The sequence below is a fragment of the Phacochoerus africanus genome, chromosome 8 (assembly GCF_016906955.1).
Source record: "Phacochoerus africanus isolate WHEZ1 chromosome 8, ROS_Pafr_v1, whole genome shotgun sequence".
Lineage (NCBI taxonomy): Eukaryota > Metazoa > Chordata > Mammalia > Artiodactyla > Suidae > Phacochoerus > Phacochoerus africanus.
The window spans coordinates 145,281,819-145,297,242 of NC_062551.1; the positions used below are offsets into that span (position 1 = coordinate 145,281,819).

General features: G+C 35.4%; 1 protein-coding gene across 1 annotated transcript in view; it reads left to right on the forward strand.

Annotated features, from left to right (window-relative positions):
• The window catches only part of DNAI4 (dynein axonemal intermediate chain 4), a 74,972-nt gene that overhangs the window by 47,140 nt on the left and 12,408 nt on the right, over positions 1 to 15,424 (forward strand). Inside the window, 7 exon segments of the mRNA XM_047788724.1 lie at positions 3,481 to 3,689; positions 8,045 to 8,131; positions 9,863 to 10,014; positions 11,262 to 11,419; positions 11,748 to 11,869; positions 14,442 to 14,540; positions 15,169 to 15,395. Of these exon segments, the coding sequence (XP_047644680.1) occupies positions 3,481 to 3,689; positions 8,045 to 8,131; positions 9,863 to 10,014; positions 11,262 to 11,419; positions 11,748 to 11,869; positions 14,442 to 14,540; positions 15,169 to 15,395 (1,054 nt within the window).

Consider the following 15,424-nt stretch of genomic DNA (forward strand, 5'->3'; position numbering starts at 1 on the left):
AACTATTGGTCTGCTTTATATACCTATTTGCATTTTCTAGAATTTTATATATAAATGTAACACACATTATGCACTTTTTTATCTGACTTATTTTTACTCAGCAAAGTTATTTTCAGATTTATCTGTGTGATTGCATGTATCAATTTTTCATTCTTTTTTTTTATCACTGACTAGTACTGCATTGTACGAATATCTTATACTGTGCTTATCCTTTCTCTTGTTGATTGACATCTGTTTCTAGGTTGGGCCATTACAAATAAAGTTGGAATGAATATTGGTATACCAGTCTTTGTATGGACATTTGCTTTCATTTTTCTTGGGTCAATACCTAGGAGTAGAATGGGTAGGTCGTATGTGAGATATATACTGAACTTTCTTTGCTCATATATGCTTAGAAAGCAGTGTTTTAGCTGAATCTCATAAGATTTGATATGTTATATTTTCAGTTCATTAAAATAAAGTAAAAATTTCTTTTAAGAATTTTTTGACACGTGTCATTTATAAATGTGTTAATATGCAAATATTTGGGGATTTTCTAGCAATATTTCTAATTTAATTATATTATGGTATGAGAGTATATTTTATATGATTTCTTTCTTTTTTTGGTTAAGGTTGCTTTATGGTTCATAATATGTTCCATCTTAAGGAATGTACTATGGCAATTGAGAAGAACATGTATTCTGGTGTTTTTGGATGGTGTGTTCTATAAATGTCAGATCAAGTTGGTTAATAGTGATGTTCAGATCATCTGATTTTCTGCCTACTTGTCCTACCATTTCTTGACAGAGGAGTATTGAAATCTCCAACTACAATTGCATATTTTTTTACTTCTCCTTTCAGAGCTGTTGGTTTTTGTTTATTTATTTGTTTCATGTATTTTGGAGTTTTTAGGTATATACACATTTTGTTTGCTATAACTTCTTGGAGAATTGACTGCTGAGTTTTCTAAGAAAACTCAGAGATCTGAGGAATATAGGTGGAAATAGGTATTAAAAGTGTAGGATAATGATGGAAAGAATATAAAGTCAGATCATAATATCAAATTTATTAATATGACTCCACTAATGAGAGAGTCTGGATACAACATTGGAATCCAGGGGGTTAGAATTGGCTTTAAGAGTTTGTTTTGGGGTTGGCTGATAATGGATCAAAATATGGCCTTCACAAAGTGGATTTAAAGTGGCAGAACTGCCTTGGTATGCTACATACCAAGAAAAAGGCATCCAAAGGTTTATGGATGTTGTAATGTTAGAGTGGGTTTAACATGACGGCCTGCTCACTCACTCCAGGAGGGTCCAGATATCACATATTTCACCGCAGTTGTGAGAAGTAAATTTGTTAAGGGGCGCACCAACATCCTCAAAGGGTTGTTTTCATCTGAGGCCTCTCTTGTTGGCTTGCAGATGGCCACCCTCTAGCTGCCTCTACATGGTCTCTTTTCTCTGTGTGCATCTCTAGTGTCTCTCAGCATGTCTAAATTTCATCTTCTTATAAGCATACCAATCATATTGGATTGGGTCTGACACTGATGGCTTAATTTTTAACTTAATTAATTACCTCTTTGAAGCCCTGGTCTCAAAATACCATTACGTTCTAAAGCGTGGAGTTCCCGTTGTGGTGCAGGACAAACAATCCGACTAGTAACCATGAGTTTGCAGGTTCGATCCCTGGCCTTGCTCAGTGGGTTAAGGACCTGGCGTTGTTGTGAGCCGTGGTGTAGGTTGCAGATGCAGCTCGGATCCTGCATTGCTGCTGTTTGGCTGTGACATAGGCCAGCAGCTATAGCTCTGATTCGACACCTAGCCTGAGAACCTCCATATGCCGTGAGTGTGGCCCTAAAAAAGCAAAAATAAATAAAAAAATAAAAAAATAAATAAAGCACTCATTCTTAGGGCTTCAATTATGAGTTTTGGGGAGAAACAATTCAGCCCATAACAGAAAGACTTCTTGTAAATTCTTACTTAATCTGTATAAGTGGAAGAGTTCTAGGTCAAGTGAGCAGAAGTCTAAATTGAAACACCAAAAAACACAGGTACAACCTCTTAACCAATTCCTAGACTTGAGCCAGTTTATAGAACCAGAATTTCTTGAATGAGGGTAGGCTGTGTCCCTTTGAGAAAGTATCACACTAAATTGTTAAGAATGTATACTGTTAATATTTATCCCAGCTTCCCCCATAGGGACCTATAGCCTTTTACCAGGATGACTATGCATTGTGTGAGAAGAAATAATCAGAAATTTCAGGGAATACTAAATAATGGCTCTGAGTTCTGGAAACCCAAAACATCATTGGGGTCCTTTAGTCAGAGTAAGACTTATAAAAGCCAGGTGCTCCATGGAATTTTAGCTCAGGCCTGTCTCACATTGGGTCCACTGAATCATCCTATGGTTATTTCTTCTGTTCCAGAATGTGTACTTGAAATAGAAATATTCAGGAACTGGCAGAATCCTCACATTCGATCCTTGACCGGTGGAATGAGGGTTAATATGGTAGGAAATGTCTAAGTGGAAGCCACTAGAGCCACCTCTACCATAGCAATACCACATTTCTGGAGGGATTTCAGAAATGAGTGCTACCATCAAGGTCTTGAAATATGAAAGAATGTCGAATCCCACTATTCAGTTCATCTATTTGGCTTGCATAGAACATACAAGGATCTTGAGAATAATGGTGGATTATTGTAAACTTAAACAAGTGGAGACTCCAATTGCAGCTTTTGTTTCAGATGGAGTTTCATTGCCTGAGGAAATTAACACATCTCATGATAATTGGTGTGTAGCTATTGATACGATGAATGCTTTTTTCCCCCTCAGCACCTGTTGGTAAAACCAGCAGAAGCCATTTGCTTTCTGCTGGCCAGGTCTTATGGATTTTCACTGTTCTACTCTGGGATACATCCAGTCCTAAGATTTATGCCATAATTTAGTCTGTGGGAGATTTACCTTCAGCAAGACATCACACTGGTCTGTTACATTGATGGTATTATGCCTAGTGAACAAGAAGTAGACTTGCTGGGAAGACATTTGCGTGTCAGAAGATGAGAGAAAAGTCTGACAAAATTTTGGGGGTCTTCCACCTCACTGAAATTTCCAAGGGTCCAGTGGCCTGGAATAGATCAAGATATTCCTTCTAAGTTGAAGATAAGTTACTGCAGCCGGTTCCCCTGCAAACAACAACAAAAAAAGACACAATGCCTAGTGGACCTCTTTGCCTTTTAGATTCAGCATATTCTTCATTTGGATGTGCTACCCCTGTCCATTTACTGAGCGGCCTGAAATGCTGCTATCTTCGTGTGGAGCCTAGAACAACAGAATATTCTGCAACAGGGTCAGGCAGCTATTCAGTGTTCCCTGTCACTTGGGCCATGATGAGTACTAGCAGTGCCTGAAGGGTCAGTGATAGAGATGCTTTTTGGAGACCTTGGCAGATTCCTGTAGGTATAGAGCACATGATCTTCTTTTTATTTGATTTAATTTCAGAACCGGAACCTGAAGACCGTGAAGACTTTTTAGAAGGTGAAAAACTTGAAGAGGTAGAAGAAGAGGCTAAGAAGGAAGAGGAAGAAGAAATAGAAATAGGTTCAGAACAATCAACAATACCAGCCAATTTGGAACGCCTTTGGTCGTTTTCTTGTGACTTAACCAAAGGACTTAATGTGAGCAGCCTTACCTGGAATAAAACAAATCCAGTAAGTTATCAAACATTTTAACCATTCTATCTCTAGCATTTAACAGCACTTGTCCGGTACTAAAGAATAATTTTTTCCCGCAGATATTAGCCAAGGGATTTACATTGACATAACCTGCAGTTTTAAAATGCTTCTGAAAACAAGTTCATGTTTTAAAAAGGGGAAAATGCTGGAGTTCTCGTCCTGGCACAGTGGTTAACAAATCCGACTAGGAACCATGAGGTTGTGGGTTCGATCCCTGCCCTTGCTCAGTGGGTTAAGGATCCATTGTTGCTGTGAGCTGTAGTGTAGGTCGAGGACGCGGCTCGGATCCTGTGTTCCTATGGCTCTGGCGCAGGCTGGTGGCTACAGCTCCGACTAGACCCCTAGCCTGGAAACCTCCATATGCTATGGGAGCGGCCCTAAAAAAGGCAAAAAGACAAAATAATAATAATAATAATAAATAAAATAAATAAAAAGGGGAAAATGCCAACAGTTACAAAATAATATTTTTCTCCCTTAATATTAAAAGGTCACCATTTTTATTTTAGGAGATGTGCTTGGGATGTGGCATTCTCTGAATCTATATCAGATATTCGGAAGTAAACTAGAAGATAATGTATATTGATGTACTTTAACATGTACCAAACTCATGTACCCAAATTTCTATTCTCCTTAATGTAGTCATATTTGTAAGTATATACTTAATGCAATGATCCTGAAAGTGTGAAAAATAATTTTGAGATTCCTGAAAATACTGTTGCTGCTAATAGCAGCAATTACTTAAATAGGCACTTACTATGTAGCAGGCGCTATTGTAAATGTTATGTTTGTATTAACACAACTCTTGAGTTAGGCACTATTTTCCTCATTATGTTGATGAAAAAACTGAAGCACATAAAGGATAAATAATTTGCCCAATGTTACACAACCTATTAGTGAAACAGAATTCAAACCCAGATATCTAGCTCTAGAGTTCTTATTCTTAATTCCTGCACTGTCAAAAATCATCTCGAGGCAAATCAGATGAATCATCAGGCTGGGGAACGATATGTTTGCTTGTTAAAAAGAGGTGATCACAGAGTAATGAGACATTTTTTCTTAGGGTTTATAAACTGGTTCTGAAAACATGATTCTTAATTAGTGATTTTGAAAAGGTTTTGTGTCATGGCAGTATCTTTGGAATAAATAGGGGTATTTGTAAAGTAGTCAATACTAATTTGCTTAAACTGCCTTATATTATACATGTTTAAGAATTAGCCTTAATGGAGTTTCCTGCTGGTGCCATGGTTTATCTGGCGTTGTCACCACTGTGGCTCGGGTCGCTGCTGTGGCACCGTCCAATCCTTAGCCTGGGTACTCCAAGATGCCAAAAAGAAAAAAAAGAATTAGCCTTATTATTTTATGGCTATACCTTATAAGGTGCTCTGTGCAAACATGATAGTTGTTATGGCTATTAAAAACCTATAATCATTTTTGTTGAAAGCTGCGTAACACATGACTTAAATTATTTTTGAATAAAATAAAACACTTTTAGTGCAGATTTGCCTTTATAAAACTAAATTTGGGAACATTGTATAGATAAGTGAAATTTAAATCAATAATAACCATATAATAAAGGCAAATGAGTCAGAAACTGAATATACTAGTATTTGAAAAATGAATATATTGCTATTGAGAATAAATTAATTTTGGATGAAGCTAAAAACGACATGACAGATGGCATCTATCATATTTATTAGTTCATTCTACAAATATTTATTGAATAGTCACTCTGCACCAGGAACTCTGTTAAAGCATAGAGGTATAATAGTAATTTACTCACACATAGGCCTGACCATATAATAATTTCCTATGTGCTTTAATAAAGAAAATAGATAATGCTATAAGAACACGTAAGAGAGGCTTGTGAACGCTTCTTAAAGGAAGTGACACCTGTGTTAAGCCTAGAAGAAACGAATGGACGTTTGTCACTGTCAAGGGAAAAAGGGTAGTGGGTGAAGAGTATTTTAAGGCAGAGGGAACTGCGGAGAAATGGTGTTGGCTTAAAGATAGGGTGGTGGCAGGACTGTATTTGTAATCTTCGTAATTACAAAGGGGAGGCTGTGTTTGGTTGATCGTTAAACTTTTGTCCATATGTACTTAGGAGGTTGACCTGGGACAAGATAGGAGTTACGGGTGACAACCCTCTACGGAGTTCAAAATACAAGCATAATTTTTGATACCCCCCAAACTTAACTCTTAATAGCCTACTGTTCACCAGAAGCCTTACCAATAACAAGTGGTCGATTAACACATATTTTGTGTGTTATATGTCTTATATGCTATTCTTGAAGTAAGCTAGAGAAGGGAACATGTTATTAAGAAAATCATAAGGAAGAGAAAATACATTTATAGTACTGTACTGTATTTATCAATAGTATTTAGTGTCATCTGTTTAACAGATGAATTGTCAGTTCCTTCACTGATATTGTCTTACGTGATACAAAACACTGAGGATGTTACAAGTATTATTACCACGAGACATCAAAAATGAAAGGATAGTGTGAAAAATAAATTCATATTCATTTACAGGTATAATGATTTATGTTTTGATAATGAAGCAGCAGCAGTATGATTGCTTTATGATAGCCTAGTGGAATTAATATGATTGCTTCAGGATAGCCTAGACTATACACTAATCCATGAATCATTACAAAATTTTTATGACATATAGTATTACAGTCATATTCATAATATAGTATTGGAAACACTGTTACTTAAAAAAGCTACTTACCTGTGATAATAGGCTGATGTACAGTTTCTCTAATTATGAGGGAGAGGCACACTGTACAGCAATACAGTTCTTTGAAAGCAAAGTTATAAAACAATGAGAGAAAAACAAGATGCAGAATGTTGCCTTCAGGATGGATTAGCAATGGGATCTTGCTGTGTAGCACTGGGAACTCTGTCTAGTCAATTACGATGAAACATGTAATGTGAGAAAAAAGAATGTGTACATGTATGTATACCTGGGTCACCATGCTGTGCAGTAGAAAAAAAATATATATATATAAAGAAATAAAAAAAAAGAAAAACAAACATCAAATTTTAGTAATGAAAAATAAAGTAAAAAAATAAATGTTTCAATTTCAAAAAAGAAAAACTAACACATTATTAATTTCATATTAAATATCACTTATCTTATGCCTATGTAAGGATAAACTGTTACCTACATACGTTTTATGCTTTCATGACAAATCTTTTTCTTAATTTTTTAGATATTTTCAGGTTATGCAGTTTGTGAATTTTTCCAGCAGTTTCAAATCTCTAAAAAAATTAATGTATTTATTGAAAAAAATCTGCATATAAGCGGACCTGCATATTCAAATCCATGTGTTCACACGTCAACTATATAAGCGTTTCTGGAAATCAATGGCTTAAATAATAGAAATTTATTTCTTACCGTTCTGGAGCCTGGAAGGTCCAGGATAAAGGTTCCAGCTGACTTGGTTCCTGGGTTTGGTTCCAGGCTCTCTTGCTGACTTGCTGTATCTTCGTATGGGGGAGAGAAAGAGCTCTTGTGTCTTTTCCCCTTTTTGTAAGGAACTAAATTTTATCGGGTTAGGACCCACCCTTCATGACCTCATTTAACCTTTATTGCCTCCTATGCCTATTTTCAAATATATTCACATGTTATTAGGGGTTAGGACTTCGGCATATGACTCTTTGGGAAGGAGACACAACTCAGTCCTTGGGACCCACCTCTAAATTTAAATGTCTTTTATATTTGAAATGATTAAGTCACTATTAAACACCTGTAAGAGGAGTTCCCGTCTTGGCTCAGTGGTTAACGAATCCGACTAAGAACCATGAGGTTGCGGGTTCAATCCCTGCCCTTGCTCAGTGGGTTAACGAACCGGCGTTGCCGTGAGCTGTGGTGTAGGTTGCAGACGTGGCTCGGATCCCGCGTTGCTGTGGCTCTGGTGTAGGCCGGTGGCTACAGTGCCGATTTGACCCCTAGCCTGGGAACGTCCATATGCCATGGGAGCGGCCCAAGAAATGGCAAAAAAGACAAAAAAAAAACCAAAAACAAAAAAAAACCCTGTAAGACATCATAATGTAATAATTTTTGAAGATTATCTCACTATGTAAAAGAGTTTGTGAACAATTGGGGTTTTTTGAGTACTTATTTTTCAGTCTGAAAATACAATTATTATTATGATTTTTCATAGGAAGATGGAAATATAGAGTAAAAATAGATGGTATACTGGTATTTTTTAACCTCAGTTGGAATGTCATCACTGTTTTTAACATAGTTCACTAATATGCATCTTTATACATTTGCTGATATTTTTATGCTGTCCTCTCTTATTTTGAATTTTTCTGGTTTTCAGGATCTTTTGGCTGTTGGCTATGGTAACTTTGGATTTAAGGAGCAAAAAAGAGGATTGGCTTGCTGCTGGTCAATAAAGAATCCCATGGTAACTCAAACAGGATTAAGACCTGCTTTTATTTCATTAAATGCTGTCATAATTCTTGTGAAGTAGATAGTCATATCTGATAATTAAAGTCAAGAAAATTTGATCAAGCAAGACTTTATTTTCTTTAGTTTAAATCTGTAACAATTAAACAATTAAAATTTGTTGTTATACTTTATAGGATAAATTCATTTAATAACTATTTATTGAACATTTACTATGTTCTTTTATGGAGTTCCCATTGTGGCGCAGTGGAAAGAAATCCGACTAGTATCCGTGAGGATATGGGTTCGATCCCTGGCCTTGCTCAGCAGGTCAGGGATCCAGCGTTGTGTGAGCTGTGGCATAGGTCGCAGACATGGCTCTGATCCCAAGTTGCCATGGCTGTGGTGTAGGCTGGCAGCTGCAGCTCCGATTAGACCTGTAGCCTGGGAACTTCCATAAGCTGCAGGTGCAGCCCTAAAACACAAAAACAACAAAACAAAACAAACAAACAAAAATTTTACTATGTTCTGCTAGATCTGATGATGTAGGACTAAACCATAATTGTTTATTCCTACCTGTTATGAAGAAGAATATATTTGTAAATTCTTTATAAATATATAAGTGCAAATTCTTTTTTTTTGTCTTTTTTTTTTTGTCTTTTCGAGGGCTGTACCTGTGTCATATGGAGGTTCCCAGGCTAGGGGTCTAATTGGAGCGGTAGACGCCAGCCTACGCCAAAGCCACAGCAACGCCAGATCCGAGCCTCGTCTGCAACCTACACCACAGCTCATGGCAATGCTGGATCCTTAACCCACTGAGCAAGGCCAGGGATGGAACCCACAACCTCATGGTTCCTAGCTGGATTCGTTATCCACTGCACCACGACGGGAACTCCTAAGTGCAAATTCTTTAAAAATTATTTCATTTAATCCTGGGTTGCTTCTCGGTATCTGAATAGCTTATCATTTATAAGATAGATTGCTGCCATCCTCCATCCTTAGTCAATCTGTTACTTTAAAGTTTTACCTTTGGTTTTATTTCACAACTGAAATGTAAAGTGGAAAACTTAGAAAAAAATCGGAAAAGCATACAAGAATGATTACAATTTTTATAAATAACCCCAAGTCTGTTAGGAAGCTGGGTTTATGTAGCCTAAAAGAAAGAAAGAAGCAATTTTAGACATGTGGAAGGATGGACATAGGAGCTCTCATCATCAGATTATCTTCTTTTACATGTGGGTTGTTAGAAATAAGAACGGATTTAGACTAGATAGTAAAACAAAACAGTAAAACTCTCTACAGAAAAGACTAACTTCAGGAGTTTTAAAGCATCTTCTATCCTTGTTTAGAAATGATTAGATAATACAGGCATCTGAAACAGACACTAGAAAATGGGAATTATGTGGGATAATTTATTTGGTGTCCATTATTTATATCTTTAAGAAGGGAGACCTGTGATAATCATACAAATCTTGTTGAAATGGTAGTTACTGTAGAAACCTATGTTGTATTTCTCGAAGTTATTGAGCTCTGAGGATTTATCAAATAAAATAAATAGCCAGTTGAAGCTTTATTCTCATCTACACTGGAATTTAGGAAAAGAGAAGTAACTCAATGTAGATTCTCTTCTCACATCCCACTGCCACTAGCCTAGTCTTCAGCCACCATTTTACCCTACCTACCTGTGGTCTATAAAACCAAGTTTAAAATGTAGTAAGTTTTTTGTTTTTTGTTTTTTTTTTTTATTTAGTGGCCGGAACGTACTTATCAGAGTCCATGTGGAGTTACTTCTGTGGATTTTTCAATTGGATCACCTAACCTTTTAGCAGTTGGCTATCACAATGGCACTATTGCAATTTATAATGTACAGAGCAACAGTGATGTTCCAGTTCTGGATAGTAGGTGAGAATCCAAGAATTAGATAAACATATAATATGTGCTTTTTTAGGGTGAAAAAAAAATTAATGTTATTTGAGTGAATGTTTATATTGTTATTGAGAGTGATACCATTATTTTTCAAACAATAATTCCTCATACTGTCTCTCCATCTGGAATGCTTTGCCCTGCTATTTCCTTATCATCTTCTCCGCCCAGCCACCAACAAAATTCCTTTGGCTTGACAGTTTATACTTATTCTTTAAATTTTTTAAAGAAGTTTTTCCAGCTTTATTGCTGTATAATTAACAAATCAGTATGTCACATAATATCACACATATTACAGGTTTTATAGTAAGTGTTTAATTAAGAATGAATGAATGAGTCATATTGAGAAAATTAAAAAGTTAAAGGTGAAAGATATTGAAGATATCTTAGGTTTTTATGATAAACCGGATACCAATGGAGCAAAAATGAGGTGGTATATTTACATTAGTGTTTGAATAAACTTAACATGAACTGGAAATAAAGCAGGTGTTCCTTCACTTAGTTTTTAAATTATCTGCACAGATTTGAAAGCAGGAGCCTTGGTGCTTGTTTCCTGGAAGAGGGTCCATAACTTTTACTGAATAATCAAAGATATTTAGATTCAAAAAATTCAGAGCTTTGGAAGGTTTGCATAAAAAAATCAAGGGAGTCAGTAATAGGAACAAAGCAGCCCACTAATGTGATAGAAAAATAGTAGTCTGAGAATTGATTTTCATTCTTCGTAAAAATTTTAAATCTCAGCCTTAGAGGGAATCAAGCCAGTGGGCAGTCCTGAAATATAGGAAGGGTGAGATAACTATTTACTTAAATGAGACAAACTTCGTCACTGAAGCCATGAAATGTATCCTTATAGAGATAGAGATACTTCTATTCAATGTGTCTAAAATAAACCAAATTTACACACAACTAGGAAAAAATTAATCAATAAAGTAACAGAAGTAACTTCTGAAAAGAAATATTTGCTTTTGTATTTCTGTAATGATAGCTAATATAACTAAAGGCAGTAAAATTTTCCTTTTGTAAGAAATGAGAAAAATGTCAGTGAATATTAGCAAAGTGATTATTTTTACTGTTTTTCAAAATATTTGAAATAAAAGTCCAGTTTTGAACAATAAAAGCATCATTCTATAAGTAGGCCATGATACTCTAGGAAGCTGTCCTTATACTCTAAGTCTTTAAAAAAATTATTGTAATAAGTTTATACTTAGTGTTTTTCCCTGTTTTAGTGAGTCACCTCAAAAACATTTGGGGCCTGTATGGCAACTACAGTGGATAGAACAAGATCGAGGGACCACAGGTGATGACAAAAGAGAAATACTAGTTTCTATATCAGCAGACGGAAGAATCTCCAAATGGATTATAAGGAAAGGACTTGACTGTCATGGTAAAATAAATCCCCCCCCTCACCCCCCCCACACACCCACACCCACACCCACCCACACACACATCCAATTATCTTTCTCTTGTTCTGTGCTGAATTAAAAATTCCTAGTGAACCACATGTAAGAGGTGCCAAACTAAGGTTTGGCTAAATAAGGAAAAAACTAAGCTTGATCACTGTTTTTCTGAGCATCTGGCTCTAGTATGTGCTAATTTTAACCTAATGACCTGCAGAAGATAGCAGAAATCATATTATTTGCAGAAGGGACATATTACATCTACAATATTTTTTCATGTGGTAAATAAGTTATGTATTTTTTCTTTAAATACAGATTTGATGCGTTTGAGGCGAACTACTACTGGAAGCAGCAAAAAGGGAGGGGAAAAGGAAAAGAAAGGGGAAGCTTTGATATCTCGACAGGCTCCTGGAATGTGTTTTGCTTTTCACCCCAAGGTAAATTATTTCAATCCATTATTTACTATTGCATATATAAACTTCTGATAATTGAAGTGCATTAAGATATAAAGCAAGACCAAAGGTCAACATGTTAATAAATATTGTCTCTTGTAAGTAAAAATAATAATAATAATAATAATAATAATAATAATAATAAACATAGGTATCAAATTAAGGAAGAATGGCACATTCCAGTTGGCTGCCATTTATCTGCTTTCTAAAGGCAAGGTTGATATTTCTGAGCAACTGTGTTAGGATCGTCTTTACAACTGCACATTTAACTTGAATGTGCCTCCTTGTCCTTTTTGGGTACTCTGCGGCTCTATCATGCTGTTAGAAACCAAGTCTACAATATCAATATAGTCCTCCATATCGCAGTGCAAGTGGTAAGTCATGATTTTGGGGATCAGTGAAACTACTTAAGATCACCCTTATCAAGACCAAAATCAAATCAGAACACTGCTAGTAAAGTTCTACTTTTCCAATTCTTTTTATTTGGAAGTTCTTTGGAATCAGAAAATTCAGCCACTATGACAGACTTCCATTTTCTATTATATGTAATGCGATCATTTCTTTAGTGATACTGTCATCCACCTACTTATACAAACTGAAACTTGAGCTCTTACTCTATTCTACCCTATCACTAAAATGATATTTAAGTTTTACTGTCCTACTCCTTGTAGTCCAAGCCTACTACTGTTCAAGGTCATTCAGGCCTTTGTGATGTTTCACTTCTACCACTGTAGTCATATTCTAACCACCTTCATTTTCAAATTCCTGAAATCTGCTTTTCAACTTGACTCCAGAACGTTGGCTCTCAGTGTGGTCAGGGAGGGGAGTAGTTTCCCATCAGGGCCATTTCACAATATCTTGAGATATTTTGGCTGTTGCAGCCGTGGAAGGAGGGGAGGAGGGAGGAGTGCTATTGGCATCTGGAGGGCAGAGGTCAGGGAATGCCGCTAAACATCCATTGACAACGTACAAGAAACCAATGCCCTCCCTTCTTCCAAATGAAGAATTAGGTGGCCCAATATATCCATAGTGCTCCTTTGATTTCTTCTTTGATTGAAAGGTTGTTTAGAACGATGTTATTTAGTTTCCAAATGTTTGGGCCTTTCCAAGGATCTTTCTGTTGCTTTCTAATTCAATCCCATCATGATCAGAGGACCACCTTTTTACACATTGAATCCTTTTGAATTTATTGAGATTTGTTTTAAAAGCCCAGAATGTGATCTTTACTTGTAAATATTCCCTATGCACTTGAGAAAAGTGTATATTCTGCTACTGTTGGGTGGAATGTTCTGTGAATGTCAGCTGGTGGATGGTGTTGGTAGCAAGTTTACTTATCCTTGCTGATTTTCTGCCTGTTTCTTCCATCAGTCATTGAGAGAAAGGTATTTAAGTCTCTGACCATAATTGTTAATTTTTCTTTTCTTCCTTCTAATTCTGCGAGTTTTTGGTTTGCCTTGAAACTTCGAGTACATAAATACTTAGGATTGTCATGTTCTCTTGATTAATCAACTCCCTTATCAATATAAAATGACCTTATTTATAACTGGTAGCATGATTTACTCTGAAATCTACTTAGTCCGATATTAACGTAGCCACTCTAGCTTTCTTTTAACTAGTTTTAGTATTGTTTATCATTTCTGATCTTTTTGTATTTAACCTATTTGTGTCTTTATATTTAGTATGTTTCTTATAGGAGGCATATAGCTGTGTGTCAAAGAGAACTTTTATATACTGCTGAAGGTAAACTGATAATACCACTTTACGAAAAAAATTATACTTTGTGTAACTTCACATATATCTTGTGATCTAGCAGTTGCATTCTTAAGTACTGGTGTATACTAGAGCAGTGTGTCTCAAATTTCAGTGTACTTACCAATTACTTGGAAGTCTTGTTAAATGCGTATTCTGATTCAGTGGGTTTGGGGCAGGGTTTGAGATTCTGTAGCTCTAAAACACTCCTAGGCAATGATGAATTTATATAGCCAGGGCATAGAATATTGACTTTCAGACTTTTTGACGATAATTTCACTATAGAAAATACATTTAAAATCCTCATTTGATACGTACATTTAAAGATGTGCAAGACTCCATCTAGTTCAATTTCTCATTCTTAGCAAGAATCATTTATTCAGCATTATATCCATAAATAGTTATTTGTTAAGTCATCTGTTTTCTCTTTGATTAATTCTAATGAAAGAATACTTGCCACTTCCCTGGACTGTTAATTCCATTGTCAGGTAACCCTAAATGTTAGAAAGTTTCTTCCTCATTTTAAGCCAATGTTTGTTCAGGTAATTTCTAGATAGGATACTAAGTTGTAACTCTAATCTAGCAAAGAAAAAAAATCTGTATTTTCTTTGCACAATTGTCCTTCAGGTAGTTTAATTATTGTAAAATCTTGATAGAATGAAAAGACAACAGCCAACTGTCTTCAAGACAATATTTCTAGTTTTGGTCCTTGAGTTGATTTTAAGGGATCTTGAATCATCTAATCTTCTTTTTAGCATATTACTAACATATCACAAGTTAATACATTTTGATTTTTTGTGTTTCGTAGGACACAAATATCTATTTGGCTGGCACCGAAGAAGGTCATATTCACAAATGTTCTTGTTCGTATAATGAGCAGTATCTAGATACTTACAGAGGACATAAGGTTAGTTTAGTTATAAAAAGTATGGAACATTTTCTCTTGCAATATTTCTGCAAAAAAGTATCATTAGACAGTATTTTTTATGCAATAATTTACAACTTCAGAGTTAAAAAGACAACTTGAATTACATGCTTTCTTATATAGAAAATACCAGTAATATATGGGGCATTTAATGTGGCTTGTAGATATCCTTGATTTCGTCTTGTAAGTTATGGAAGTCACAACTTTTATTATTTCTAAATGACTTCGCTTATGTTAACATGCTGAATCCCAAAGTAAAATTGTCTCTGGCATATACCTATTCTCTCCTTTTTAAATGATTGTTCCAACTATGTTTTCTTTGTTTTCTCCTTTTTTTCTGTTTATTTTTCTTAATACTCCTTATACTTTTTTTTAAAGTAGTATAATATTTATTAATATTTAGTGAGTATGGTGTCAACTACATTTTTGTGTTTCTGTATTCATAATTTAGGGAATAAATTCAGTTTATGACTTTAAAATATCACCCACATAATAATGCATGATGTATAAATGTTTTAGAAAACTGAGACTTTCAATTTGTTGGTCAAACAAAGCATAAGATGTTAAATACAGCTTACCTATGTATTATAATTTATTTTTCTAATTCCAGGGCCCAGTGTATAAAATAGCATGGAATCCATTTTGTCATGATGTATTCTTAAGCTGTTCTGCAGATTGGGGTGTTATTATATGGCAACATGAAAATCTCAAACCATTTTTGAGTTTTTATCCAACTACTCATGTTGTTTATGATGTTTCCTGGTCTCCGAAATCACCCTATATATTTGCAGCTGCAAATGAGACCAGAGTGGAGATTTGGGACCTTCACATCAGCACGTAAGTGTTACTGTTTTTCTTGGAGATAT